This window comes from Phyllobates terribilis, unplaced genomic scaffold (genome assembly GCF_046119375.1).
Source record: "Phyllobates terribilis strain yellow unplaced genomic scaffold, ASM4611937v1 Scaffold_8__6_contigs__length_399053987, whole genome shotgun sequence".
Taxonomy (NCBI): domain Eukaryota; kingdom Metazoa; phylum Chordata; class Amphibia; order Anura; family Dendrobatidae; genus Phyllobates; species Phyllobates terribilis.
This window is the reverse complement of record NW_027362768.1, coordinates 110233787-110261107: the sequence shown is the minus strand read 5'-3', so window position 1 is coordinate 110261107 and position 27321 is coordinate 110233787. Positions and strand designations below refer to the sequence as shown.

Below are 27321 nucleotides of genomic sequence, written 5' to 3'. Positions count from 1 at the left end.
CCAGGAACTGACGTACCTCCTTGAGATTCTTCGGTTCTAGCCATTTCTGGATGGCAGTGACCTTCTCCGGGTCTGGTGCTACTCCTTCTGGACTGACGATGTGCCCCAGGTACTGAACCTTCTGTTTGAGCAGGTGGCACTTGGAAGGCTTCAACTTCATCCCATACCAGAACAACGACTCAAATACCTCTGCCAGGTGCTTCAAATGGTCCTCATACGTCTTGGAGTACACTATCACGTCATCCAGGTATAGCAGCACGGTCTTGAAGTTACGGTGTCCCAAACAGCACTCCATCAATCTCTGGAACGTTCCAGGGGCGTTGCAGAGTCCGAACGGCATACTGTTGAACTCGCAGAGTCCCATTGGGGTACCCCCTGGTAGCTCCGTCCTTTGAGACCTATTGCTGCTCTACACCAAATCAGCATCTCACTCATCGGGGGGATCACAATGGGTATCGGGTCTGTCACCCGTACATTACCAATTTCACCACCATAGCTTTACCTGTTGCTGGTACATAAGGGCTCGGATCTCTTTCTGGAGCACCCTCCTCTGTCCTGGTTTGGCGGTGTCAGCCATCTGTTGGAGCAAGAACAACACTTCTCCCAAACAGTTACCAACAATATTTGTGCCAAGTACCATATACAAGTCTGTATCATCAGGATTAGTCTCTGCTAAAATTAGTCCCTGGTCTTTCAGTTCCACTCTTCCCACCTTTACTGCCACATCCTTAACCCCGACTAGGTTAAGGGGAAGGCCATTTGAGGCATACACGGAAAGGTTTGGATCTGGCGGGTGAAGTTCGTCTATGGACCAGAGCCTTTTGTAGAGGACATCAGGCATGATGGTTACCAGAGATCCTGTGTCCAGCAGGGCAGGTGTCGCGATGCCGTCCAGCACAATGGACAGGAAAGGTCTTCCTCCCACGAACCGGCGGTACCAGTTTGATGGGCCTGGGGTGTCTACTCTTGGGTGTCGGCCCTCGGCCCCAGGGTTTGCTCGTTTAAAGGACAGTTCCGCGCTGTGTGGCCTGTCTTCTGGCAGCGGTAGCAGATGAGTTCCTTTGGAGGGCGGCGTTGGTCGCTGGTCCTCCCACGGGGTGGCGTTGCTCTCTTTCTTCTCCTCATCCAGGGGACATCCTCCAGGCTGTCGGCTAGCAGGATCCTTCCCTCCGGCTCAGGCTCCGTCTGTAGCTGCAGGGCGCTCATGACAGTGGTTAGAGTTTTGCTTAGCTGACGCACTTCAGAGCGCAGGCTGTCCAGCTCGCTAGGGGGCACTGTTTGCATCTTTGTTTCAGCCGTTACTGAAGGAGCAGTGGGTGCTGCGGGCACTGGGGTGGCCCCACCCTGGTAATGCTGGATAGCAGTATCTGATGTTTCCAGGGGTTGCAGACCCTTTATAGCCATGTCCTTAAGGGTGTCAAAGGTGGCACCTGGATGGTCTATGGCCCACCACCGTACAGTTCTGCTCTCCTCCTGGGACCTCAACCCAATGAACCTCAATGAACTGTTTCGTCAGCATTTTATTTTCATGTTGTATGCTGGCTGGACTAACCTGTTTCAGGGCCCGCAGGGCTTCCTGTAAGCGCCAGGCGTAGTCCCGGACACTGTCCTCAGGCTTCTGGACACAGTGGTAGAACCTCATCCGGAGATCTGTCTCAGTGCGGTTTTCAAACACAGCTTGCAGCTTTTTAAATATTGCGGATACTGACTCGTGGTCTGCGGCTGACCAGGTTTCAATTTCCCGCTCCGCAGCACAAGTCAATTGTCCAAGTACAACAGCGGCTCCCTGTTTGCCTGTCATCGAGTACATGTCCAGCACACCGCATATTCTCCTTTTAAATCCGCACAGCATATCTGGTCTGCCGCTGTACTGGGGGAGCCACTTCGCTCCAGGGATGTATGGTAGGGCCATGGGTATGACAGGGATTACAGGCCCTGCTGGTGGAGCGGCTGCTTCAGCCTGCTCAGCGCCGAGCGCAAGTGGAACATCAGGGCGGTCCGTTAACCGGTACTCCGGCGTTCTGCTGGGCTTTGGACATCGTTGTGCCCCCCTAGCGAACCGTGGCCTACCTTCTTTACCGCTTTCGGGTAGGCCGCAGCTCCGCAAGTGACGGTCTTCTTCCAGGACCTTGCGTCGTTCGCGTCTGACGTCAGAGCGTCCACTGGACTCCTTCCAGGACCTGACGCTTCCTGGTTCGACGTCGAGGCGTGGGGCGTGTTCTGTTCGTCACACCAAGACATGACGCGCCCCCTCGGCCGTGGGGTTCTCGGCAGCCAGGCCTCTAGCTGCTGGGGAATTTCACATGGCTGGCCCGGTCCGTGACCCAGGGCGGTGAGTAAAAAGGGGGGTAGATTTATAGGGGATTGGGAAAGTTCGTGACGCCACCTGTGGAATGCGGCTAAGGGGTGCCGCCGCTGCGGAGCAGTCCTCTGGAGCTGGTGTTACGGCAGCAGGGATGGTGTGGCTCTCCACAGGTAGAGCTAGCTCCAGGGCAGCGTGGGGAGTAATGGATGGTGCAGGGGAGAGACGGCAGGACGGTCCTGGAGGAAAGACGGACACTCACACGGGGTTAAGCTTCAGTACCTTTACTGGTGATGCTGCAGGCACGGTCCAGGGTACTCCAGGTGAAGGGCGCACTTTTGGACTCTCCCCAGTGAGCGGGTATAGGGCCTCCTGATCCGTGACTTTACTTATTAAGCTTCTGACCTGCCTGGAGCTAGGCCTAGCTTGGTTACTGTCTCTCTCTTGCACCTGCTGACCTGGTGGTAGGGCCTTCTCTTGGAGATCACTCTCCCTGGACGCTGGGGCCTCCGTGACTCCTAGCCGGGGTACTGTAGTCAGCGTTTGGCAAACCAGGGACCTGTAGTCCTCCAGGGGTTCCGGTAGTCCCTACTGGGTGTAAAGAGTCCCTGTAGGCGTGGACTCAGTGTCCGGTATATATCTCGGGATGAGCCTGGTATGCTCCTCTGCACCCCTTGCTACTTCTTCCTTCTCCTCTCGCCTTCGGCCCACTCAAGGCCCTCACTAGGCCTTCACACGTACTGTAGGCCTTGGCTTGCCTAAGCACAGCAGCCAAAGTGCTGAATCTTCTCTGCTCTCTGAGCATCAGCATGCTCTCAGCTCACTCTGAGCTCTGTTCCTCTCTGTCTCTGACTAACTAAGCTGCCTGGCTCCACCCTCCCTATATATATCCCTATCAGGGCTCCCTCTGCTGGTCTGACGTGGTAGGGTGGAGGTGTGTGAATGTGTGAGGGCCTCTTGTGGAGAAGTCCATCCATCCACCCTTCTGGGTTCTGTGGCACCAATGCGCAGCAGGGCACCACAATAGGGTCCCATAGCAGAAGTTCTAATTGGGCCTCCCTCCCCCCAAAAAATGTAAATAATTGTCGGGGTCACAGAAGAGCAGATCTCACAACTTTCCATCCTTTACATAGTAACTTTCCTCCTGCTGAAGTCCTAGATTCCTCTTTCATTGCCCCATAAAGTGTGATGCCAACAAAAGTGCCCCCCCAAACACAGTATGATACCCCCATGGTGAATTCCTCCACATGCGCAGTATAATGACCCTACTGTACCCCACCTCAACTCCCAGGGCAAAGTATGCTGACCCCAACACAGTATGATCCCCCAACTATGACCCCCTAGACCTAGAGAGGATGGTACATAATAAGGTATTGTGTCATAGATAATAAAAGAGGAAACTATATAACTAAGGATGGCGCTATACATAATAAGTGAGTACACTATATACTAAGGGAGTATGCTATACATAATAAGTGAGTACACTATATACTAAGGGACTGTGCGATACATAATACGGCTACATTCCTGTATCTGTGTGCAGTGTTGGTGTGCTGCCCGCTTTTACAGACGTATTGAGCATGTCCTATTCTAACCCTCAAATTCAGATCAGAACAGGACAGTCTCTGACCCTCACAGATCTCATTCTCAGATCCGTGATTTTCATGGGTGTGTGAATGGATCTATCAAACTCTACGACTCCATGGACCATCTGATAAAAAAAATCTGGCAGCACACGTACACTTCACACAAATGTGAGGAGGTGACCTAAGGGATTTTACAGATAACATTATCACTCCATGTCACACAGTGCAGATACAGAATATTTACATCCAGGCACTGACGTCTCATCTGATCAGAGTCGGTTTCTGCTGCTTCTTCTCCATCTGGTCAGACCTTCATGTCGACATCTCCCAGGCACGACTCATCTTGTCACGATGATCTCCAGCCTAGAAAATAACAAGGTCACATATATTGTATATATACATGTGTCTCCCTCACACTGCTCCCCTGACTACAGATATGTACCCCCCATTAATATACTATTAGCCACTTAGTAATCAAAATATAAAGTGATAAGCAGCACTGTGCCCCACATTAACTATAATCTCCATGGCCAATAATATAAATTATTCAGTCTCTGTGACTCTCCCCAATTAACTGTAAGACTATGTGCACACGGAAAATATACAAGGCTTTACAGTTCAAGCAAAGTGAAACCCCTATCATTGCTCTCTCCCACCACCTCCATCATTGCTCTGTCCCAGCACCTCCATCATTGCTCTCTCCCAGCACCCCCATAATTGCTCTCTCACAGCACCCCCATCATTGCTCTCTCCCAGCACCCCATCATTGCTCTGTCCAAGCACCTCCCGTCATTGCTCTCTCCCAGCACCTCCATCATTGCTCTCTCCCAGCACCCCCATCATTGCTCTGTCCCAGCACCCCCATCATTGCTCTCTCCCAGCACCCCATCATTGCTCTCTCCCAGCACCCCCATCATTGCTCTCTCCCAGCACCCCCGTCATTGCTCTCTCCCAGCACCCCCGTTATTGCTCTCTCCAGGCACCCCCGTCATTTCTCTCTCCCAGCACCCCCACCATTGCTCTGTCCCAGAACCTCCATCATTGCTCTGTCCCAGCACCCCCGTCATTGCTCTCTCCCAGCACCTCCATCATTGCTCTGTCCCAGCACCTCCCATCATTGCTCTCTTCTAGCACCTCCATCATTGCTCTCTCCCAGTAACTCGTCATTGGTCTCTCCCAGCACCTCCATCATTGCTCTCTCCCAGCACCCCCGTCATTGCTCAACTCCAGCACCCCCGTCATTGCTCTCTCCCAGCACCCTGTCATTGCTCTCTTCGAGCACCACTGTCATTGCTCTCTCACAGAAACCCCTGTCATTGCTCCCTCACAGCACCATCATTGCTCTCTCCCAGCACCCCCATCATTGCTCTCTCCGAGCACCCCCATCATTGCTCTCTCCCAGCAACCTGTCATTGCTCTCCCCAGCCCCACCATCCCCATCATTGCTCTCTCCAGCCCCATCACTGCTCACCCCATCGCCACCACCCTCATCATTGCTCTCCCCAGCCCCATCATTGCTCTCCCCAGCCCCCCATCCCCATCATTGCTCTCCCCAGACCCATCATTTCTCTCCCCAGCCCCGCCATCCCCATCATTGCTCTCCCCAGCCCCATCATTGCTCTCCCAAGCCCCATCAGCACCATCATTGCTCTCCCCAGCCCCATCATTGCTCTCCCCAACCCCATCAGCCCCATTATTGCTCTCCCCAGCCCCATCAGCCCCATCATTGCTCTCCCAACCCCATCAGCCCCATTATTACTCTTCCCATCCCCACCATCCCAACATTGCTCTCTCCAGCCCCATCACTGCTCACCCCATTGCTCTCTCCCAGCAACCTGTCATTGCTCTCCCCAGCCCCACCATCCCCATCATTGCTCTCTCCAGCCCAATCACTGCTCACCCCATCGCCACCACCCTCATCATTGCTCTCCCCAGCCCCATCATTGCTCTCCCCAGCCCCCCATCTCCATCATTGCTCTCCCCAGACCCATCATTGCTCTCCCCAACCCCATCAGCCCCATTATTGCTCTCCCCAGCCCCATCAGCCCCATCATTGCTCTCCCCAACCCCATCAGCCCCATTATTGCTCTCCCCAGCCCCATCATTGCTCTCCCAACCCCATCAGCCCCATTATTCCTCTCCACAGCCCCATCAGCCCCATTATTTCTCTCCCCAGCCCCATTATTGCTCTCCCCAGCCCCACCATCCCATCATTCCTCTCCCCAGTCCCATTATTGCTGTCCCCAGCCCCACCATCCCATCATTGCTCTCCCCCACCTCCCCTCCCCAGCATATCAGTAAAAAAAACAACAACTTACCTCAGCTTGCTCCCCTGCAGCATCCTCCTGCTCACTGGCAGCATTCTTCCTGACCCAGGTGCATGCTGCATGATGACATCATCAAGCTGCGCGTGCCTTGGTCAGGGAGGAAGCAGAGGACAGATCCCTCCAGCTCCACTGCTATTCTTCTGTCAGCAGCGGAGCTGCAGGGATTGCTTCCTGACCGACGTGTGCAGGGAGCAGCTGTACCGGCGGGCCTCTGGTGCAGCTGCATCGGGGGCCCCGGCACAGCTGCACCGGCGGCGGAATGTCCTCCCCCGGACTGCTATGGGCCCCCACGGCTCACGGGCCACATAGTAGTCGCGTGGTCTGCCGCCACTGCTATGTGGGCGTTTTTCAGCTGCAGGGACAGGATGACTGGTTGCAATTGAAGGAAACTTGAATGCGGCAAAGCACAGAGATATCCTGGATGAAAACCTCTTCCAGAGTGCTCTGGACCTCAGACTTGGCCGAAGGCTCACCTTTCAGCAAGACAATGACCCTAAGCACACAGCTAAAATAACAAAGGAAAGGCTTCAGAACAACTGTGATCTTTCTTAACTGGCCCAGCCAGAGCCCTGACCTAAACCCAATTGAGCATCTCTAGAGAGACCTGAAAATGGCTGTCCACCAACGTTCACCATCCAACCTGACGGAACTGGAGAGGATCTGCAAGGAAAAATGGGAGAGGATCCCCAAACCCAGGTGTGAAAAACTTGTTGCATCATTCCCAAGAAGACTCATGGCTGTATGTTACGGGTGCAGATGGTAGAACCACTGTGCCTTGGTACAAGGTGGGACCAGAGGGGCGTAACTAAGTGCCTACCTGGACCAACCCTGGCTACACGGCGGCTTAGTCGACTCCGTGAACCAAGGAGCGACCGGAAAGGTGAACCAGGTGCCACTCTGGGACCGACCTTGTGTGAGAGCAGGCGACTCCCACGGGGCTGATAGCCGAAGCGGATTGGCACAACAGATGGGCAGACAGATGTGCACAGCTGGTAGGCAGACGGACGGAGCTGACTGACGGACAGGCTCGGCTGGCAAGCTGATTGGCGGGCAAGGCTCATAGACAGGCTGGCAGGCACAGCTGAAAGACAGGCTGGCGGGCACAGCTGATAGACAGGCTGGCAGACAGCACTGGGACCTGAGAGATGGAGAGAGTGTTAACACACAAACTACAACATTACACAGGCACCTCCATTTTGGAGGAGGTGTCTAAAATATCAGCTGTCCTCTGGCCATTGGCCAGGGACATATTAGGATGGCGCGCGGCCCCTTTAAGAAGAAGAGAGCGCGCGCGCCCTAAGCACAGTGCCCGGGGATCTGCGCGTGGTGGCGCACCCCGGGCACACACAGACAGGGGAGTGGAGGACGCCGGAGCAGAGCCGTGGCGGTAAGGGGGTCGGCGTCTCTGCCGGGCAGGAGGCCGGCGCTACACTGTACTAGCTCAAAAGGGTGCTTCTACTCAATGCTGAGCAAAGTACTTATGACCATGTGATATTTCAGTTTTTCTTTTTTAATAAATTTGCAAAAATGTCTACATTTCTGTTTTTTTCAGTCAAGATGGGTGCAGAGTGTACTTTAATGAGAAAAAAATGAACTTTTTAGAATTTACCGAATGGCTGCAATGAAACAAAGAGTGAAAAATTTAAAGGGGTCTGAATACTTTCCGTACCCACTGTGAGTTTTTTGAAATTGTTAGAAATGGACAAAACAGAATTTTAACTGTTAAACGACCATATACATTAGATGACCATCAGCCAAACCATGCTTTGGCTAATCGTTTGACATACAACCATCTCAGTCTACTCTCCCATACACAGGAGTGCTCATTTGGCCGAGTGCTCCTGTGTTCTTTATGAGAAAACCGCCAACTGACCTGTCGGCCAAAAGCTTATCTCAGGGAGAACAATACAATCAGGAGTCCAAAATTGGACAATTCCAATTGACATCTGTCCCGATGATCAGTTGGCCGGTTCCCCCATACACATTAGAAAGTTGGACGAAACAGCATTTCTACTAACAGTCAGAATACATAAGTAAATTAATTATACATTTTTGAGATTCAAGTAGTCAGATATTAAGCTGGATCTCTACAAATTATAAAGTTACTGTCCTGTTGGCTCCCAGTTTTGGCTCATTTCCTTTACGTGATGGCTCACATTGTTTTTTCATTTTATACAGATTTATAGATTTCACATTAGACTCTCCTGTCCATGAATTTGAATATGGGGTAAACTTGCTCTTTTCTGATGGATACAGTTATATGAAAAAGTTTGGGCACCCCTATTAATCTTAAGCTTAATGTTTTATAAAAATTGGTGTTTTTGCAACAGCTATTTCAGTTTGATATATGTAATAACTGTTGGACACAGTAATGTTTCTGCCTTGAAATGAGGTTTATTGTACTAACAGAAAATGTGCAATCTGCATTCAAACAAAATTTGACAGGTGCATAAGTATGGGCACCCTTATCATTTTCTTGTTTTAAATACTCCTACCTACTTTTTACTGACTTACTAAAGCACTTTTTTTGGTTTTGTAACCTCATTGAGCTTTGAACTTCATAGCCAGGTGTATGCAATCAGTTATTACATATATCAAACTGAAATAGCTGTTGCAAAAACACCAATTTTTATAAAACATTAAGCTTAAGATTAATAGGGGTGCCCAAACTTTTTCATATAACTGTAACTTCTGTGGCATCAGTAGCACTCTATGCAGGAGCACAAGGGGGGAATTAGCAAAAAAAAAAATCACCTTAAGTTTTGTTTTATGGGTCTGCTGCATGACAATATCATTACGTACCATTATGAATAGCAGAGACTATCTATTTTTTTCTCTTTCCTTCCAAACCTCACAGTAGAAATTTGCTTGGCTCCATTTTACTGGTTTCCTACTGCCATCTCTGCACTGGTCCTCTAAAATAGGGATGCTGAGTAAGGCTGATGCAGACTTACTCTATGTGGAACGGTGGTAAAATAACCTTTCTGGGATAGTATCCTCTTAGAATGTGTCTCTGTTATACATTTTCTTTTTATTTTGTTCTGTTTTATTAGAAGTATATGATAAAAGGGTTGTCCTTTTTTAACTTTTATTCCTCCATAAGCTCATAGACATATAAAATATCAAACTGAGCTTTTAGTCACCAACTCTGGGTCCAGTGTAACCTCTCCGCCACTGCTCCAGTGCTCCAGTCTTTGTTGATCAGCTTAACCGGTGACTTTATGTTAGGTCTACAAAACCACTGCAGCTTCTGATTTTTAATTTCTGAAATGTCCAACAGATAGTAAGTTAAGAAAAGCGAGTAAAAAATGCAGTATATAGATAATTTAAGTACATACACTACATATAAAACACATGGTAAAGAAATGTTATGTTTTGAGAAATTCTTTTCGAGGTGAGACAAAATGATCTCATCAACAATTGGATTGGAGTCTAACATGACTTTCTTGTTATGTCTGCATTTTACTGTCCTATCTGGGAGTATCTACAGTAGAGAATCTTGCCTTAGTCAAACACACAAAAACACACTATTCAGATACTGAAGTGCTCTGCATATTTGTAGGTGGTGTCATATATGTAACCTAAGCTTGCAAATAATCTGACCTCTTACCTAGAAAGGATAAAAAAAAAGTCTACTAAAGATCAACCTGTTATTTTCTTTGCTGATCCAGAGAAAAGCAAAAAAACAATATGTATAGCATCTACTTGTTGGATCTGATATAACAGAAAAAAGTCTTAGTTCCAAACTCAAGAATCAAGTAATGTACATGGATCAACCATCAGACTGAAATCAATGACAAGTGAAGACAATATTGATGAATCTCATAATGGTGGCTCCAGCCAAGAGTGAATATAGAAGTCAGTAAGTGAACAGTTAGTTATTGGAATAGATGTGTTAGAGGCAGGAAAATGGGCAAGTATGTGGCTCCAAGCGACTTTGACACGAGCCATATTGTGATGTCTAGATGTCTGGGTTAGAGCATCTCCAAAATGGCAGGTGAAGTTTGGTATTCCCAGTAAGCAGTTCTTAGTTCCTACCAAAGTGGTTGAAAGGACAACTGGTGAACTGGCAAAAGGGTTATGGCATCTAAGACTTATTAACACATACAGGTGCCTCTCACTAAATTAGAATATCAAATTTATTTCAGTTCTTCAATACAAAAAGTGAAACTCATATATTATAGAGTCTTTACAGAGTGATCTATTTCAAGTGTTTATTTCTGTTAATGTTGATGATTATGGCTTACAGCCATTGAAAACACAAAAGTCATTATCTCAGCAAATTAAAATAATTAACAAAAAACACCTGCAAACACTTCCTAAGCGTTTAAAAAGGTCCCTTAGTCTGTTTCAGTAGGCTCCACAATCATGGGGAAGACTGCCCACTTGACAGATGTCCAGAAGGCAGTCATTGACACACTCACAAAGTCCCAGATTTCCAATTTTCATTTGGAAATCAAGGTCCCAGAGTCCGGAGGAAGAGTGGAGAGGCCACAATCCAAGCTGCTTGAGGTCTAGTGTGAAGTTTCCACAATCAGTGATGGTTTGGGGAGCCATGTCATCTGCTGGTGAAAGTCCACTGTGTTTTATCAAGACCAAAGTCAGCGGAGCCGTCTACCAGGAAGTTTTATGCTTCCCTCTGCAGACAAGGTCTTTGGAGATGGAAATTTCATTCTCCAGCAGGACTTGGCACCTGTCCACACTGCCAAAAGTGCCAATACCTGGTTTAAAAACAACAGTATGGCTGTGTGCCCACGATGCGTTTTTTAAGCGTTTCCGCAGCGGCAAAGATCAGCCAGCCTGGGTTAACCCAACAGTCCAATCTTTGGACTGCATGATATAGAGATGGAGAAGATGAGCAGAATGATATACGGGATTGTTGGAAAAGTTTCAACCAAACTTGTATTTTCTTTATTGAAAGTCTTGATTTTTATATGTATACGAGTCCAGTGAGCGGTCCTAATCAGTGATTGACATCTATCTCTGGATGCACAGTACAAGGGAGACTGTCAATCACTGAGTAGGACCGCCCACTGGACTCGTATGCATGCAAACAACAGCAGTTTTAATGAATGAGTGCAAGTTTTACTGAAACTTTCCCCACAAAAAGGTCTATCAATCCAATCAGCTCCTCCTGCTCCATAACATCCTGCCTTCAAATCAGATATAATTTTCAACATAACAGCTTCCCTTTAACCCCTTAGTGACCAAGCTAATTCTGACCTTAATGACCAGGCCAAATTTTAGAAATCTGACCAGTGCCACTTTATGTGGTAATAACTCTTTGTGATTCTGAGATTGTTTTTTGGAAACTACACCCCTAAAGGATTTTATCCAGGTGTATAGTGAGGATTTTGAACACAAAGGTACTACACATTATTTGACAACATTAGGTCATCATATCGTCATCATTTTTTTTAACTTTTGAAAAAATTTTAACCATAAGCCCAACCCTAACCCTAAACTCAACCCTAACCCTAAGCCCCATCCTAACCCAAAGCCCAACCCTAACCCTAAGCCCAACCCTAACCCTAACTGCAAAGAATGAAAGAAATAAAAATTATAAAACAAAAAAATAATAATATGACTAAGGGTATGACACTGGGGGGTATGATTTACTAATTGGGCTTTTGATCACTGTGATAGGGTTTATCACAGTGATCAAAAGTCAGGAACTAATAAAAGAAAATCCCTGCTGTTGCCGGGAGCCAGCAAGCAGATCTTGGCAGGTGCTCTGCGCATGCGCCTGCCATTTTTCTTCATGAAAAGGAAGCGAGGGGATGAGGCAGAAGGGCCGGGGGATGGTGGAGGTACCGAGTGGGGTTTGGGGACATCGTTTCTCTCTCCTCTGACATGTTGTATCTAGTAATATCGATCATGAGATCCGGGACCGGAAGTACCAGCCCTGTATGTGTTCTCCAGGGTCTCAGCTACCCGACCCTGGAGATTTTCCGGCTCTTGGGGCCTCTATACCCTTATTCCCGATGGCCATTTTAAAATGGTGATGAGGAAATAAAGCCCCTTAGCGACCGCCGTTTTAATGCATATCGGCAGTCGTTAAGGGTTTAAACAGCTTGTTTCATCTTTGCAATTTACATCTTAAAAATCCTCTCTGTTTTTAAGAATGAGGAGGGGATTTTTAATTCAGTAGTGTACAGCTCATTGCTAAGGTTACTGGCCAACTCCAAGGTGGCTGATTGTCTAGGTAATGAGTGTGTGCTTGCAAGCTGTTTGCTATGCAGGTTGCAAGTGCTGCTCTGAAGTTGCCTTGATCATTGGATCTGGTCAGCCTCTGTGTCCCTGCCAAGGCTGCCAACTTGATTTTTTATTTTTGCTTGACAGCTGATAAAATGATCATGGACAGCCAACATTTTTTATGGGCACATTGTAACACCATAATAAATCATTAAACATAATTCTGATGTGAGCACATTGCATTTAATGTGAAGACGATTCTCCAGCTTATTTATTTATTTTACTCATTTGTGTAGCGCCATTAATTCCACAGCTTTAGCGTTCGCTCACACTTGCGTATAAATCGGATGAGTGCAATACGATAAAAAAACGGATTGTACTCAGACCAACGTTATTTAATGAGGCAGTGCAGATCTGCATATTTTTTAGCAGCTGTTTTCTGCATGAGAAAAAAATTACAGCATGCTGCATTTTCACTCCGAAATCAGATAGTGCGAGAAAAAAATTGCATGCCATAAAGACCATCAGAGTGGCATCCTATTTTTACGGATACATTATAATTCTGTAGCAGGGGGAACTGTAAATGGTCTTGTAAAATATTAATAGCTGCTGAGTAAAAAAACAGATTGCATATGGATAGCAAGTGAGAAAACAATCTGGAATTTTTGGACGCTTTGCAACCCTGGTCTCTGTACTGCTCCTTTGCTGCAGAGGTAATGCTGCCTCTGCTAGCACCATGGAAGCGTACACAGTTCAAACCAGTGCCTTAGCAATGCTGCTATCCCGAACAGTCAATCTTCAGGAAGCAGGATGCCAGAAGGCAGGGGAACAGTGTGTTCCTGAAGATCTGAATATTAGACATCTCCTTTAATAGTGGCTATAAAATAAAGGTGTCACATGTTGCTGCATATGGAGACGTGTAGCCTCAGACCAAACAGAGTGCCTTTGCTAAACCCCCTAAACTGCTACAGGCACCTATAATGGGCATGTGTGCATCAGGACTGGACCATAGAGCAATAAAAGAAAGTGATCTGGTCTCATGAATCACATTTTCTTACGTATGAAGAGGAACCACCATGATTCACTGCAGAAAGAAGGCAAGGCGGCTGAGGCAGTTAACATTCTGGTGGAAAATCATGGATCCTGGCAATCATGCAGATGTTTATTGACATGTATCACCTACCTAAACATTGTACAAACCAAGTACACGGTTCCATGACAATGGTACTCCATAATGACAATGGCCTCTTCCAGGAGATAATGCTTCTACTGCACTGGACATACTGGTTTTAGGAACATGTTCAAGGTGCTGAATTGGCCTCCAGATTTCCCAGATGTCAATCTTTTTAAGCCCATGTGAGATGTGTTGGAGAAACACGTCAGATCTATGAAGGTCATGGTTGGCAACTTACAGGATTTAAAAGTGTTGTCCGCTAGTGGACACCTGGAGCTTAATAACGTAAGGACCCTATGTAAAATAAAAACAGTGGATAGAGATGAGCAAACCCGAACTTTTACATGGTGGTAAACTCTGAACACAAACTTCTTCCCGAAGTCCGTTTTAGGCTATGTGCCCACAATGCAGAAATGCTCCGGATTTTTCCTGAGCGATTCCGCATCTCCCTGGCAGAAAAAACGCATGCGGATTGAACATGCGGATTGTACATGCGGATTGTACATGCATTTTTCCTGCCAGGGACATGCGGATGTGAAGCATTCTTCACTTGCATTTCCACATGTGGGTTGAAAAGCGCTTTCCAAGTAATTTTAGCATCACTTGGAAAGTGCTTGGCAACTTGGTCACACTATATAAATCCATGCAAACGGCATGGATTTATATAGTGTGACCCCAAAGAATGGTTAAAAATCAAAAAATAAATCTATACTTACCTTCTCATGGCCCCCGGAGTCTTGCTTCGCTCCGTCCTGGCTTGCCGGCAGATCGCGGTACACTGAAGGACCTGCCGTCACATGACTATGACGTCAGCGCAGGTCCTTCAGTCCACCGCGATCTGCCGGCATGGGAGGACGAGCGCAGCGGGGGCCATCAGAAGGTAAATATAATCTTTATTTTTTATTTTATTCTTTTTTTTACAGGTTCTATGGTACCCGGGTCCAGAGGAGAGTCTCCTCTTCTCCAGACCCGGGTACCATCCGCACATTGAAACGCTTGGATTCCGCATCTGCAGATCCAGTGATGCGGAATCCATGCGTTCCAATGCAAGTCAATGGCAGCGAAAACGCAGCGCTTCTGCAAAATAATTGGTAGTGCTGCGTTTTTTTCCACAATGATAATCCGCAGCGGAAATTTCCACAGCATGTGCACAGCACATGCGAATTATCATTGGGGAACATGGCAGGCCTTCTACCATGCGGTTTTTTTAAGCGTTTCTGCAGCGGAAACGCTTAAAAAACGCATCGTGGGCACACAGCCTTAATGTTTGGAGTTCCGGGGAAAGTCCAGGGATGAGAGAGAGCAAAAGAGAGAGACAGAGATCCACCCTGATGGAACATTAAGAGCGGCCACTGATTGGTTGCACCCGAAAGATGACACAATAAGTGTCATGACTGTGCCCAAATGCGTGTTATACGGCCGTCTGACTGTGCCTAAATACTGATGTAAAATACTGACCAAATACTGAACATGTGAACGTAGCCTTCTTGTCACATTTTCTTATCTATATATTGTAAGTTAGTGTCTATAGATGACATATTGTATGTTCACAAACTTCATGGTCTTTGTAACTTTCCAGTCTGGTCTCCAGTCTCCAGCTATCACATGAGCAGTGGAAACTAAAGAGAATTTCCATGGCCAGTAACAATGGCTCATTATTTCATCTGTGATATTATATTATTTCACATTTTTTTATTTTCTCATTGCAGCTTCATGATAACACTGAATCGTTGCTTTCCAATTTTCATGGTGTTGTCGTGGATATATTCCATCTCCATGTTGGTGAAAGACATTGTTCTAGAGAAAGAACTGCGACTGAAAGAAACCATGAAGAACTTGGGAGTCACTAATGAAGTCATTTGGTTCACATGGTTCATAGACAGTTTTAGTGTCATGACTCTTAGCACCTTTCTCCTCACCATTGTGATTGTGGTAAGTGCCCAGCGTTGTTATGTTCTTGGTTGTCTAAAACTTTTTTTTTTGCAAGACATAATAAATTCTTCTTAACTGGTGACTGCAGTGGATAGAAGCAAAGTGCCACAATATTTATCCAGAGGTGACACATTGTATTGCCGCAGCGCCACCTACTGGAGAAGTGGCGGCCAATGTTTTTCTTAATGTGTATCTGAGCATAAATGGTCCCCGTGCACTTCACAAATACATGCCTTTTCCCCATTCATTAGAATATTACAAAAACACTGAAGGAAAAAATAAGCAACTTGTGCATGAGATGTCAGGAATCTCATTCACTTTCCTGAGACAGTAAAATGTGTTTCTCGCGGCAAAAACTCCCGGGAAAAAACGTAACGTATGAACATACCCGTAGCGTTACCAGGGTCTAAACCATATCACTGAAAGAGACCCGAGAAGATAAGATACAGCATGTCGAAAACACATTATTGCATTTTTGCCATGACACATGTTCTGAAGTATATGTTGTAGTGGATGCTAATGTAAAACCAAAGCAAATCTTGAAACTTACTGTACAGCTAGATGTTAAATGATGTTTTTTTTCCCAAAATCACAAGTTATCCACTATCCAGTCATTGTCATTGTCAATGGGACTGCTGGAAATAGCCAAGTGCTACTTTCTCTGGAAGTCCCATAGACAATGAATAGAGTGGAGCCTGAGTGTGTGCATTTCTGCTCCATTCAGGATTAGGCTCTGTATAACCTATATTTTCAGGGCTCCGGGGCCCAATTCTCAGCTTTGGATGGGGATCCCTGCGGTCAGACCTCCAGCGATCAGCTGGATTCTAAAGATAGGGAATCACTTGCGATTTTGAGAAATCCTCTTTAAGTAGTAGATGAAGAATATCTTCAAATCAGGGTCAAAAAATGAGTTGAGATGTTTACTTCCTTGAAAGAGATCTATTCAGATAATAAATCATATTAGCAAATTGTTGTTTGTACAATATGTCGTTCTTACTTAAAACCTTAAAGGGAACCTGTCATCATGAAAAAAGCATATAATCTGCAGGCCCCATGTTATAGAGCAGGAGGAGCGGAGCAGATTGATATATAGTTTTGTGAGTAAAGATGCAGTATACCCTGTGTTTTCATCATTTAATCGTCAGCTGTTTCTGGGATTTTCAGTCCAGTGGGCGGGGCTATCAGTGACTGACAGCTCACTGAATGCACTCTTATACATAGAAAGCTGTCAGTCACTGATAGGACCGCCCACTGGACTGAAAATCCCAGAAACAGCTGACGATTAAATGATGAAAACACAGGGTATACTGCATCTTTACTCACAAAACTATATATCAATCTGCTCCGCTCCTCCTGCTCTATAACATGGGGCCTGCAGATTGGATGACATTTTCATGGTGACAGGTTCCCTTCAAGATGTAACCAAAGGTGGCGCTATAAAAGAGTGTTGTGTTTACAATACAATAAGACAGTTTATTACAAGAAGTATTATAATAGTAATATTTCTGCGTACAAGATGGCAATACTATACTGTTTTTGAGTCTGTACATTAGCTGCCTCATATATAATAATATATGGCAGGATAGGTTATAAGAACGGTATTTATTTATATGCAATACAACACACTTCAGCACAACATACGCAGCATTGTGAACATTCAGATTATCAGATTTCCTAAGGAAACGACGGCTGTAGTTATCCGGGATTATCACTGGTTTGCACAGGACTGCTACCTGTGTTTTACATTCTTTACGTGCTTTATCAGCCCTGTCAGATCTGACAAGAAGGAGCGTAATTGGAGCTGGATCAGGGTATGTGCTGGAATGTGAAGAGCATATTTCCCCCCAGCTGAAATTCTTGGAAAATGTAGAGCTTGTGGATACATTCTCAGCCATTCATGCAGTACAGGTCAGGCCATACATGTCTGCAGATACACCCAAGTGATAGCAGTCAATGGTTAAGAAAAGCCGCTTTTATAAATAAACACAACCGCCAATAGTGATCATATATAAAATACGTACATATGTATACTAGTACATGCTGACATTGTGGTATAAGAACTATACTATACCACAAATGTATTTATTTATTTTACTCACTTATATAGCGCCATTAATTCCACAGCGCTTTACACACCTTATCATCACTGTCCCCATTGGAGATCACAATCTACATAGCACCTTTAAGATTCCAGCTTTCCTTGTAAGAAGGTTGTAGAACAGTTGAAGGGATCTTGCTAGGGTACCCTATTCTCTACCCATACATTCAGTAAGATTAAATTGTTGTAGTGAAGCATTTGTAAAGGATTAATTTTTATTTTTAGAAACTGCATAATTTTTGTCGAAGTTCTGTGTGCGATATCGCATTTAAAGGGTTTGTTCCCTTTAAATTAATTTTCAATCCTGGCTGCAGTCTGTTCTAAAAACAACAAACCGTGTTGTACTTACCTTCCCGGGGTCCACCAGCGAGTCTCTGCCACTGCTCCCAGTGCCTGACATTGGCTGTGGAGCTGACATCACATCAACAGACCGGCAGCCAATCAGTGAGCTCAGCAGCTCTGAAGCGGGCATTTCATCTACATTGGTAGAGCTGTTGAGCTCACTGATTGGCTGCCACACTGTCCAGGTGACGTCAGCGCTGCACGCTATACAAGGCACAGTGGTGGAGACTCACCGGTGGACCTGGGGAAGTTGAGTAAATCATAGTTTGTGATTTGTTGTATTATGACAAACTGCAGCCAGGGCAGAAACTTAATTGAAAGGAAACAACCCCTTCAAGGGAATAATGCTGAACTGTAATACCAGATATAACCAGTGTAGGGCTGTTTATTAAAAAGAAACTGAGTCTTTTTGATGTTATAAAGCCCATGCATTGCTCAATTTTGCCAATTTCAAATGAAAATCCTCCAAAAAAAGGTTTAAAGACCAATGATGATGGAAGCATTTGACTTTTTTTAAACTTGTGAAACATGTAGAACTGCTGGATGGTTTGGAAATTGTCACCTATTAAGAGAGGGCACGTTTCTGTCCTGCTATAGACCTAAGGTTGTTGTACTGATGTCTTTTGAATTGATTTAGTTTTTGGTAGAATCTAGTCCTTTGATATAAGGCAATCAGAAGCGTATCAGGAAATACAATTATATCATGTTCAGCCCATTCTTTATTGGTGTCTGACCTCTCGATAAAGGAGCACTGTAACAGAAACTTTCGTACTTGCTAGTGAGCTTGGGAACACATTATTGCAGCCAAAGTAGAAATATTTGGATTATAATAACAGGGTGAGAACCGGCAGAGTGTTTCAGATTTTTAACTAGACATTAGGAATCTGGAAATAACAAATCAATATAACGTTGGCCTTTTTAAAGCCACATACACATAAGACTTGAGTTGACCAAACCCACCGATATTGGCAGGATTGGTGTGTATGGGGGCCTCCTGACTCTCTCCCTACAGATAATGTCGGGGAACATAATGATCCGCCACTTGAAATTCCAACAGACGATTCTTTTGTTCTGCGCTGAGAAAAGCCGATGCCAGACTCCTCTGACTACCCTCTATAGAGAACACTGGAGGACGCAGCCGAGCGTTCCTATGAATGGGAGAGAATGCTGTTGGACAAATGATCGATCGGCCGACACTAATCTAATGTGTATAGGGGGCTTGACATTGCAGCTTCCCTTTGCCAAGAGTTGGTTCTGGGAGGCGAGGCAGCGGTGTTTAGTGTTCCTTTTAGATGTTGCACAGTCTGTCAGCAATTATTGGACAGTGTTCCACTGTGTAGAACATGCCCCATTGACAGGGGTAAAGGTAACACCCATTTGTCAACTTATTTTTACATTTCCAGGAGGAATATCACAATGCAACTGTTCTAAAAAAAAAGATGCTCCAGAATTATTTCATTTATAATACAACTATATATTTCAATATATACAACTATATATTAATGTAGACAAATCAAGGGAATTTACAGCTCCTAAATGGATTGATAATATGTATCCAATTTTCTGATAATTTAATTAATTTTCTTATTACGATGCATATACAAAGTACAGTATATTTATTTAATCTAAACCTAAAATACTTCCATCTATACTCATACTCCACTGTGCAACCTCAGATTATTTTAGGATATTTTTCTAACATAATCCCTATTATATTGTTTTTGTAGCTACCTTGTGTAGCCAATTGGGAAACAATTGAAAATAAAACACCTTTTTTTTCCTTCGCAAATGTATTATATTGATTTTCCTTGTTAGCAAAAAGTCTTTAATTGACCGGTTCTTCAGAAAAGCACCGTTGTTCTTCAGTTTATAACAGAGAAATATTATATGGGTTTTATCTATCGTGAGTATAAAAGTCTACCAGATTCCTTGAATACATCCAATAAGTTGTGTTCTGTGCAGGATGTTCTGCTTTCTTTCCACTCCATTCTTATCTATAATATGTCAAAATCTCATTTTCTTCCATTCTTTTGTGTTCCATACAAAAAAAAAAAAGATCTCCTGCTGATCGGTTTTCCTTTTCTGTTTGCAGGGTGGCGGAGTTCTTCACTACAGCAATCCCTTAATCCTGTTCCTCTTTCTGATGGCTTTCACGCTGTCCACCATCATGCAAGGGTTCCTCATGAGTGTCTTCTTCTCTAAAGCCAACCTGGCAGCCGCCTGCAGCGGAGTTATTTATTTCACACTCTACTTGCCGCACATCCTGTGCTTTGCTTGGCAGGACCGCATGACTTCCAAATTGAAAACTGTGGCAGTACGTCCCCGTGTGGCTTTTGATAGCACACAGTCATTGATGATTTTTAGATTTTGCAAAAATAAACCTGTACTAGATACAAGTTCTTTGACATTAGACCCGTCAATCTTAATATTTTTTCTAAACCCTCTTATTTGTGCTTGGCATTTGTTTTGCAGAGTTTGCTGTCACCGGTTGCTTTTGGCTTTGGAACTGAATATTTATCCAGATATGAGGAGCAAGGCCTTGGGTTACAGTTTGGCAACATACAGAAGAGTCCGGTGGAGGGAGATGAATACAGCTTCCTATTCTCCATAATCATGATGCTCTTTGATGCTTTTGTCTATTGGATTATTGCATGGTATATTGACCACGTGTTTCCAGGTACGCAGCTTGGTGAACTATAGGACAAACTTGTCATTTACATGGTAGACAAATCAAGAATAGCCATAAACCTAAATTATTCTAGTGAATAAATATATGTGTTGCGATTCCTCCGCTCAGTGTGTCCTGGACGCAGTGAGTGACAGTTTTGCTGCCCTAAGGAATCATGGTCATGCTGAGCTGTCAATTTGGTGAGTGACAGGGTTCACTCTGGTGCAGGGGTGTGATGAGCTGTCAGTATTTTGATAGACAGCTCAGCCGTCCAATCTGAGACTGGGAGGTTCTGGGCTGCCTTCAGGTGGTCCCTGTTCTGAGTGATTACCCAGCTACTTAGCTAAGCTGTGAGTCAGTCCTGGCACTTGCTTAATGGTGTATATTTATCTTGTATTTCAGTGCTCTGTTTGTTGATCTTTTACTGCCTGACCTTGTTCTGACCATCCGTTTGCCTAGCCCCTTTGCTTTGATCCGCTATCTTCCGGGTATACTGACCTCTGACCGTTTGACTACCCTGCTTCACGGCTTGTCCATGAGTAGTGACTAACGCCACCATATGGTTAATATCTTGTAGACTTATAAATAAAATAAATATAAGTTAATATCTTGTAAATAAATAAATATAAAAGAAATATAAGTAAATAGATGGTTAATATCTTGTACAGAAATAAAAATAAATATAAGTAAATATAAGGTTAATTTCTTGTAAATAAATAAATATAAGTAATTATATGGTTAAAATCTTGTGCATAAATAAATACCAGTAAATATATAGTTCATATCTTTTATATATATAAAAAAATAAGGAAATATATGTTTAATTTATTGTAAATAAATTTAAGTAAATATATGGTTAATATCTTACAAAATAAATAATGTGAGGAGTTAGCTCTGGGTAGACGCAGGTTTACATAGGAATGCAGTGCGAAGGTTCAAAAACAAACTGGTGGTTTATTAAATGTCCATAAACCAGTCAGGAAAACAAAACATAACAGCCTCTTCCTGGCACCAAAAGGTATAACTGAATAAAAACTCCAAAATAACAAGTCCATAGAGCACAGCCTCAGCCGTTTAAATAAAGTTCCTTTCTCTGCCTCCAGCAGAGTCTGAGCAGCACATGCAAGGCTTGCTCACTTTACACAACACATAGCCACACTGAGACAGGCGCAGCTGTCTTAAATCAAGCCTTCCAAGACCTGTACTGAAGGTAAGTGAGCAGCTGATCCCCCCAGCTCTTTCAGCTGCTAGTAAAACCCAACCCTATAATCCGGGCCCATTAACCACCTCTCAGCACTATGTGTGCTAGAGCCTGCTTTTCCGAGTCCTACATCACCAAGGCTTGGCACCTTGAGGACACATACCTCCCATCCACGACCTGTCCAGCTGCAACCTTACAATAAATATAAGTAAATGTATGGTTTTGAAACAACAGCACTACTTCTGCATGTCACATGTACTTTGCTTACACACAAACATCCATCTGTGTTCTTACTTATAGGCACAGACATCCTCCCAAACACTTGCCTATTCATACAAACATGGTCCCATGGGACATCCTATACACTCGGTCAAGCACATCCATTGGTCACTGATAGAAAAAACATGCACACATAAGATATTGCACCGTGGACTCGTGGGGCATCACATTGCCATTCTTTAAATCCTACTACTTGAAAGTTAATAACATGAATGTGAGTCAGCCAGTCCTGTGCAAACCAACACCTAGGTTAATGCTATATACTTTGAATTAAAAGGTTAATACATTATGACATCAGTTGTGACTGGGCATGTTGTGCTCCATGTACCATTGCAATCAAAATTATTCAACTTCCATTCCAAATTAGGTTTATTAGCCACATTTATAGAATTTCTGCTATTTGCAATAAACCAGTCAACAAGAAAAATCATAATTGCTTGCTTAAAGGGTATAGGGAAAAACAAATCTTGTGGCTAAGCAGTTACAGGCAGGTAATTGCAACTTACCTGCCGGTTGTGCACGGCGGCGTTCAGCGCCGGCCCAGAGTGGTCACACACCACTCCTGCTGGGGATTCAGCTGCATCTGCGACGTGACGGGCTGACTTCTAACGTCATTCAGATTGACCACCGGCTCCCCCAGTTAGGCAGCAGGGATCTGGCTGTCAATCAGAATGACGTCAGAAGTCCCGTCCCGTTGACAGTGCGAAGAGGAAAATAAGCCTCCGCTCTATAGACGTGACATCAGCAGAGGCTTTAGAGTCCCGGCTGGAGCAGTCTGTGACCTCTCTGTGCCGAGGAAAAACAGCGCCGGGCACAACAGGCAGGTAAGTTGCAATTACCTGCCTGTTAGTGCTTAGCCACATTTTTTGTTTTTTTTATAAAGTCCAGGATATCCCCTTTAACACAACTGATATAAGAAGTGGATTCTCCAAATTCCACACAAGATGGCACTTTTAATGACTACTGCAGTCTCAGGGATGATTCAACCTCTTCATGACAAGCGTCTTTAGTACTTACTAGATTCCCCTTGGCTGTTATAACCTGCTGCAAACATTGTGCATAGCCATATATCAGCTTCTAGAATCGTTCCTAATGAATCTTAGCCCGTTCCTCATGTGCTATTCACAAATATTGTTGGGTTGTCAATAAAGTGGTCTAAAAGGGATCACTGCCTCACACAAACAAGGAAAAAAATAGAGATATAGTTGGAAACAGAGTTCACCAGTTCAAAATTATAGGAGCATTGATTACACGACCTGGATGTAGCAGAAGAAGGAAGTTGTCACCATCTGCCACCAGATTATTTAGGAGGCTGGTAGTCAAAACCCTTAAGTTACTGCAAAAGACCTACAGGCTCTGAGGTTTCAGTTTGCACAATAAGGTGCATACTAATTGCTGAAGTTTCCCATTCCCGAACTCCAAAACATTCACCTCTACTGACCCAAAAGCACAAAAATATTCCACTTCAATATGCTCAAAACTCTATAAACCCGATATATAATCCACAGAAGTTTTGAAATTCTTTTTTATACAGCAATGAAAGATAACTATAAATGTTTGGGCCAAAGGATCAGTGGCATGTCTGGAGGAGGAATGAAGCATACACTGAGAAGAACACACTGCCTGTAGTGGGACATGGTGGTAGCATGGGGATGCCTACATTGAAGCATGGTGGTGGCTCAGTGATACCTACAGTGAAGCATGGCGGTGGCTCAGTAACGCCTATAGTGAAGCATGGCGTTCTCCGGGGATCCTTCCTTCCTCTGGGAGTGGAAACCTGCAGCGTGTGGAGGGTAAGAAGGATTCAATCAAATATCAGGAAATCCTAGGAGAATATGTCATGCCTTTTGTGAGGAACCTGAAGCTTGGGCATCATTGAAGCTCCCAACAGGACAATGATCCCAAACATTCCTCAAGGTCCACCAAGGCTTGTTTCAGTCATTAAAGAGTCTGAAATAGCCGTCACAGTCGTCTGACTTGAACCCCTTAGAAAATCTTTGCTGGGACGTGAAGATAGTTTTTGCAGCACACAAACCCAAGAATATTGGCAAACTGGAGGCCATTGCCCATGAGGAATGGGCTAAAATTTTAAGATTCCTCAAGAAGGCTGCCACAAGCTGGTGCCTGGCTATGTGGTAAGTTTGTAGCAGGTCATAACAGCCAAAGGGTTCTCTACCAAGTACTAAAGAAGCTTGTTATGAAGGGATTGAATAAATATGACACTGCAGTGTCAGTAAAAAGTCACATTTTGTACTGAATTTGGAGAAACCACTTGTTCTTGTTTGATTGTTTTATTGCTAACATCAGAAAGTTTGTAATTGTTGCTAAAAATTAATTTGCAATGGGGAGGATTGAATAATTTTGATTGCAGCTGTTTTTATGGCTCTAAAGACACCCATGCACAGTAGAGTAAAATTGTCCAAACCCTCAGATTTGAGCAGCAACGATTGAGCTTGTGATTAGTGATGAGCGAACGTGCTCGCCACTACTCCGTACTCGCCCGAGCATCATGGTGCTCCACAAGCTCGGCGAGTATTTCCGGGTTGCTCGGGTGGGAACTCAGGTCCCCTCCCTGCATGCTTGGCGCTCTTTAGAGAGCCAATGAACATGCAGGGATTGCCTGCCATACACTGTAATGCCGTAGCCATGTTGGTTGTGGGCATTACAGTGATTGGCTGGCTGCACAGCGTTATCTGGTCTATATCAGACCTGGCGCCGCCATGCTCGTCACAGTCACTCTGGATTAGACAGTGTAGGGAGAGCTGCTGCTGTGTCAGGGAGAGATTTAATCGTGTATTAGGTAGTGTAGGGAGAAAAACCGTACATTACACATATCCATCTTAAACAGTCCTTTTGAGGACTAATCCATCTGCAGAGATATCAGGCAGGTAGTGTATATAGGCAGGCAGTGTATATAGCAGACTGCAGTGCACATAGCACAACAGGCTCCATTCCAGTTCTGTCGGCTGCTGCTGTTAGATATTTCTGGAAATAGACCCAGGTCTCAGGGGCCAGGAATAATTTTTTTTGCATCTTAATCCTCATTATTTGCTTAAAAAGCAATCCAGAGAACACCATTTTTTTCTGCGCCATTTGCTTGTTGGCACTGCAGAATACAGCCAGGTCCTTGCCATATTATAGCGCTAAAAATCCATCTATTTAAAACTGTGTTTTTTCCGTCACATGGATCACATATATGTTTTCATAAAATACTGCCATTTCTGGCCTCCATTAAAAAAAAATTTCAGTGTGTCAGTGAAGCAATTGACACCAGATTGCTGTTCAAAGTAGTTACCTACAGGCCAGGTATTTAAAACTGTGGTTTCTCCTTCACACGGCTCACATATACGTTGTCAGAAAATACTGCCATTTCTGGCCTTCATTAAAAATTTCTTTCAGTGTGTCAGTGAAGCAATTCACAGCAGTTTGCTGGTCAAACTACTTACCTACAGGCCAGGTATTTAAAACTCTGTTTTCTCCGTCACACGGATCACATATAAATTTGCTCCAAACTCAGTCATTTGTAGTGAGCATGGAAGATACTGTCCTGCATTTAAAATGGGCAAGGCATGTGGCAAGGGACGGGGGAACTGGACGTGATGGTAATGGTGCATGCAGAGGCCGAGGACAAGGCCGTGGGCAAGCCGAAATTGTGCCACAACAAACACCCACATCTTCTCGCCTGACCTTCCTGTCCCAATTTCTAGGGGACCGCAGCACACCACTATTGAACCCAGAGCAGTGTCAAAAGGTTGTTGGTTGGATAGCAGATAATTCTTCCAGTCACTTAGCCACCACCACCACCACCCTGTCTTCCACACGGTCAAGTCTCAGTAGCCGTGAGTCTGGACCGCATATTCCTCACCCTGATCCTCCTTCCTCCCACCATGCCGAGTGCCCGGAGACCACTGATCCCACACTTGGACACTCTGAAGAGCTGTTCACTTTTCCATTTATAGATTCGGGCCTCTCGCCCGTTCCACTTGAAGCGGGGCAAGAGGAGATCGCGTGTAGCGATGCCCAAATATTTGAGCAGCCACGGTCACACGAAGGCGACTGTGGGAAAGTGTCACAAGAGGTGGACGATGATGAGACACAATTGCCAGAAAGTCAGGAGGAGGAGCAGGGTGCGGAAGTGGAAGACAAGTTGGTGGATGATATAGTAACTGACCCAACCTGGCAGGAGGACATGCAGAGCGAGGACAGCAGCACACAGGGGGAGGGAGGCAGAGCACCCGAACAGGAAGGAAGAAGCAGTGTGGTGGCCGCAGACAGAAGGCAGGCAACCATTCCCCGTAACACCAACACGAAGGAAGTTGCCAGTACAACTGTTAGGTCTTCCCGAGTCTGGTTGTTTTTTAAAGACTCTACCGATAACCCCAAAAAGGCCATTTGCAACACCTGCCAGGCCAGCATAAGCAGGGGTGGCAAAACGACCAGCCTGACCACCACCAGCATGATCAGGCACATGGCAGCAAAGCACCCAACTTTGTGGGCTGAACCCCAGGGTCCAGGAACATTGTCTGCGGGTGGCACCATTGCTTCTTCTGCTGTTGTGCATGCAAACCAATCCCCTGTCCATGATGCATGCAAAGATGCCTCCTGCCCTGCACCTGTGGTTGCACATTCTCAAGTAGCAGCATCAGGAAGCACATCCATGTCCTTGTCCCAGAGCAGCATTCAGTTGTCCATACCCCAGTCCTTGGAACGCAAGCGCAAATATGCAGCCACACTACTAAATTCTCACATTTCTCGACTGCTTGCGCTCAAAATGTTGCCTTTTAGGCTCGTGGAGACGGAAGCATTCCGCAACCTGATGGCGACGGCCGTCCCTTGGTACTCGGTCCCCAGCCGCCACTATTTTTCCCGGTGTGCCGTCCCCGCATTACACAAGCACGTGTCCCAAAACATTAGCCGTGCTCTCAACAACGCAGTTACTGGTAAAGTCCACCTAACCACGGACACGTGGACAAGTGCTTGTGGGCAGGGACGGTACATCTCGCTGATGGCACACTGGGTTAACATAGTGGAAGCCGGAACCCTGTCGGACCTTGGGACGGAACATGGCCTCCCGACACCAAGGAATGCGGGCCCTAGGTCAATCAGGGCTGCCCCCACGGTCTACAGCTCCTGCACCTCATCCTCCTCCTCCTCTTCAGCCTCCATCTCCGAAATGACCACATCAGTCACAAGCTGGAAGCACTGCAGCACTGCCTC

At 45.3% G+C, this 27321-nt stretch overlaps 1 protein-coding gene across 1 annotated transcript in view; it reads left to right on the top strand.

The window, feature by feature from the left end:
- The window catches only part of ABCA4 (ATP binding cassette subfamily A member 4), a 387635-nt gene that overhangs the window by 158646 nt on the left and 201668 nt on the right, over positions 1-27321 (top strand). Inside the window, exons 14-16 of the mRNA XM_073643222.1 lie at positions 15294-15516; positions 20049-20270; positions 20429-20633. Coding sequence (XP_073499323.1) covers positions 15294-15516; positions 20049-20270; positions 20429-20633 — 650 coding nt within the window. The remainder of the gene's footprint in view (positions 1-15293; positions 15517-20048; positions 20271-20428; positions 20634-27321) is intronic.